The 1333-nt window shown below is 55.1% G+C and overlaps 1 protein-coding gene across 1 annotated transcript in view; it reads right to left on the bottom strand.

The window, feature by feature from the left end:
* Window positions 1-985, bottom strand: part of SLC16A1 (solute carrier family 16 (monocarboxylate transporter), member 1) — a 5266-nt gene extending 4281 nt beyond the window's left edge. Inside the window, exon 1 of the mRNA XM_009865930.1 lies at window positions 719-985. Within this exon, the coding sequence (XP_009864232.1) occupies window positions 719-935 (217 nt within the window). The 5' untranslated portion in view covers window positions 936-985. The remainder of the gene's footprint in view (window positions 1-718) is intronic.
* Between the last annotated feature and the right edge of the window lie 348 nt (window positions 986-1333).

The following is a 1333-nucleotide window of genomic DNA, read 5'->3' as shown; positions in this document are numbered from 1 at the left end:
AGTGCTCTGCCTGCTCCTCACTGCTACAGACAGGCACAAAGCACACAGCCTGGGGATCAAAAGACTGCAAGAAGCAGTTCCTGAGGGATGGGGGAGGAGAGCTGCTTCAGTTTAAGTAGTTTGGCTTTATTCTGCTCATGTCTGTGCACTTCCAGTCCACATGGCCACCCTCACGCAGCACCAGCTGCCCACGGCGCAGCAGAGCGGCTGAGCCATCCAAGCTGACCAGAAACCGGGGGCAGATCCCTAGATACAGCCCCTGTTTGCCAGGTGAAACAAGCAAACAAGAAAACCTAAATCGATGTCTAACCCAAAAGAAAGAGACCCCAGGAGCAGGGCTCCCGCGCACAACACAGCAGCTCCCCGGCCTTTGGGCAGGCGCGGGAAGCAGACACAGCGACCGCAGCACGCTGTAACAAGGGCAAGGGCAGAATTACACAAGTTGTAATTCCCCGGAAAGATTTTACTTACAGCTTTGCAGAGGGGGACAGATTAACCCGGTTTTTGCATTCTAGGCGTTAAACAGAACTTTTTGAGCAACCTCCCTCAAGCAAACTTGCTCAGGGAAGTTTGGCTCTCATATAAGGAAATAATTCCAACTGTTGGCAAAGTTTTGGTTGTTATCACTACAGCAAGGTGTGAATCATCCGCCTCAGCACAGCCGTACCCTGTGCTGCCACACACGGGCACACATGACTGCTGCCTCCAGCCCACTTACCTCCCGCATACATGACAGCCAGCATGATGGAGGAGATCCAGGACACTTTGCTGCTGGACGCGTTGAAGATGACCTCAATCTCTTTGAAGAACACGGTGATGGATTTGGGGAAGGCGTAGGAAAACCCAATGGAGATGAAGGCTCCGATGACCACGGCCCATCCCCATCCTCCTTCAGGAGGAGTGTAGCCCACAGGGCCTCCAATGGCCGGTGGCATCTTCAGCAAAGCTGGTGATGACTCAGTTGGGGTTCAAAGATCTGGAAAAGGACAAAGTATGGCCTCACATGAAAGCAAATGGTTGCATCCCCATTCCCTGGCAGGCAACAGCATGGCTGGAGCCCCGTGATCCCATGCTCGCACGGCTGGCACAGCACCAGTGCCCTGAACCACCTCAGGGAGAGCCGGTCCCAGGGGCAAGCGCTTGGGGCCCACCAGCAGCACGTTGCCCTCGTAGGGCTGTCCCAAAACACATGCTCAGATTGCGCCTGGCCTTTAAGCAGGTATTTATAAGCAACAAATTTAAGACATGATAACCCGTGCTAAGCGGGAAAGGGCAGGCAGCCGTGGGGCAGGGCCGTGGGGCTGAGGGCCAGGCAGGGCAGCAGCCACTCAGG

This window comes from Apaloderma vittatum, unplaced genomic scaffold (genome assembly GCF_000703405.1).
Source record: "Apaloderma vittatum isolate BGI_N311 unplaced genomic scaffold, ASM70340v1 scaffold25993, whole genome shotgun sequence".
NCBI classification, from domain to species: Eukaryota; Metazoa; Chordata; class Aves; order Trogoniformes; family Trogonidae; genus Apaloderma; species Apaloderma vittatum.
This window is presented reverse-complemented; position numbering and strand designations above follow the sequence as displayed.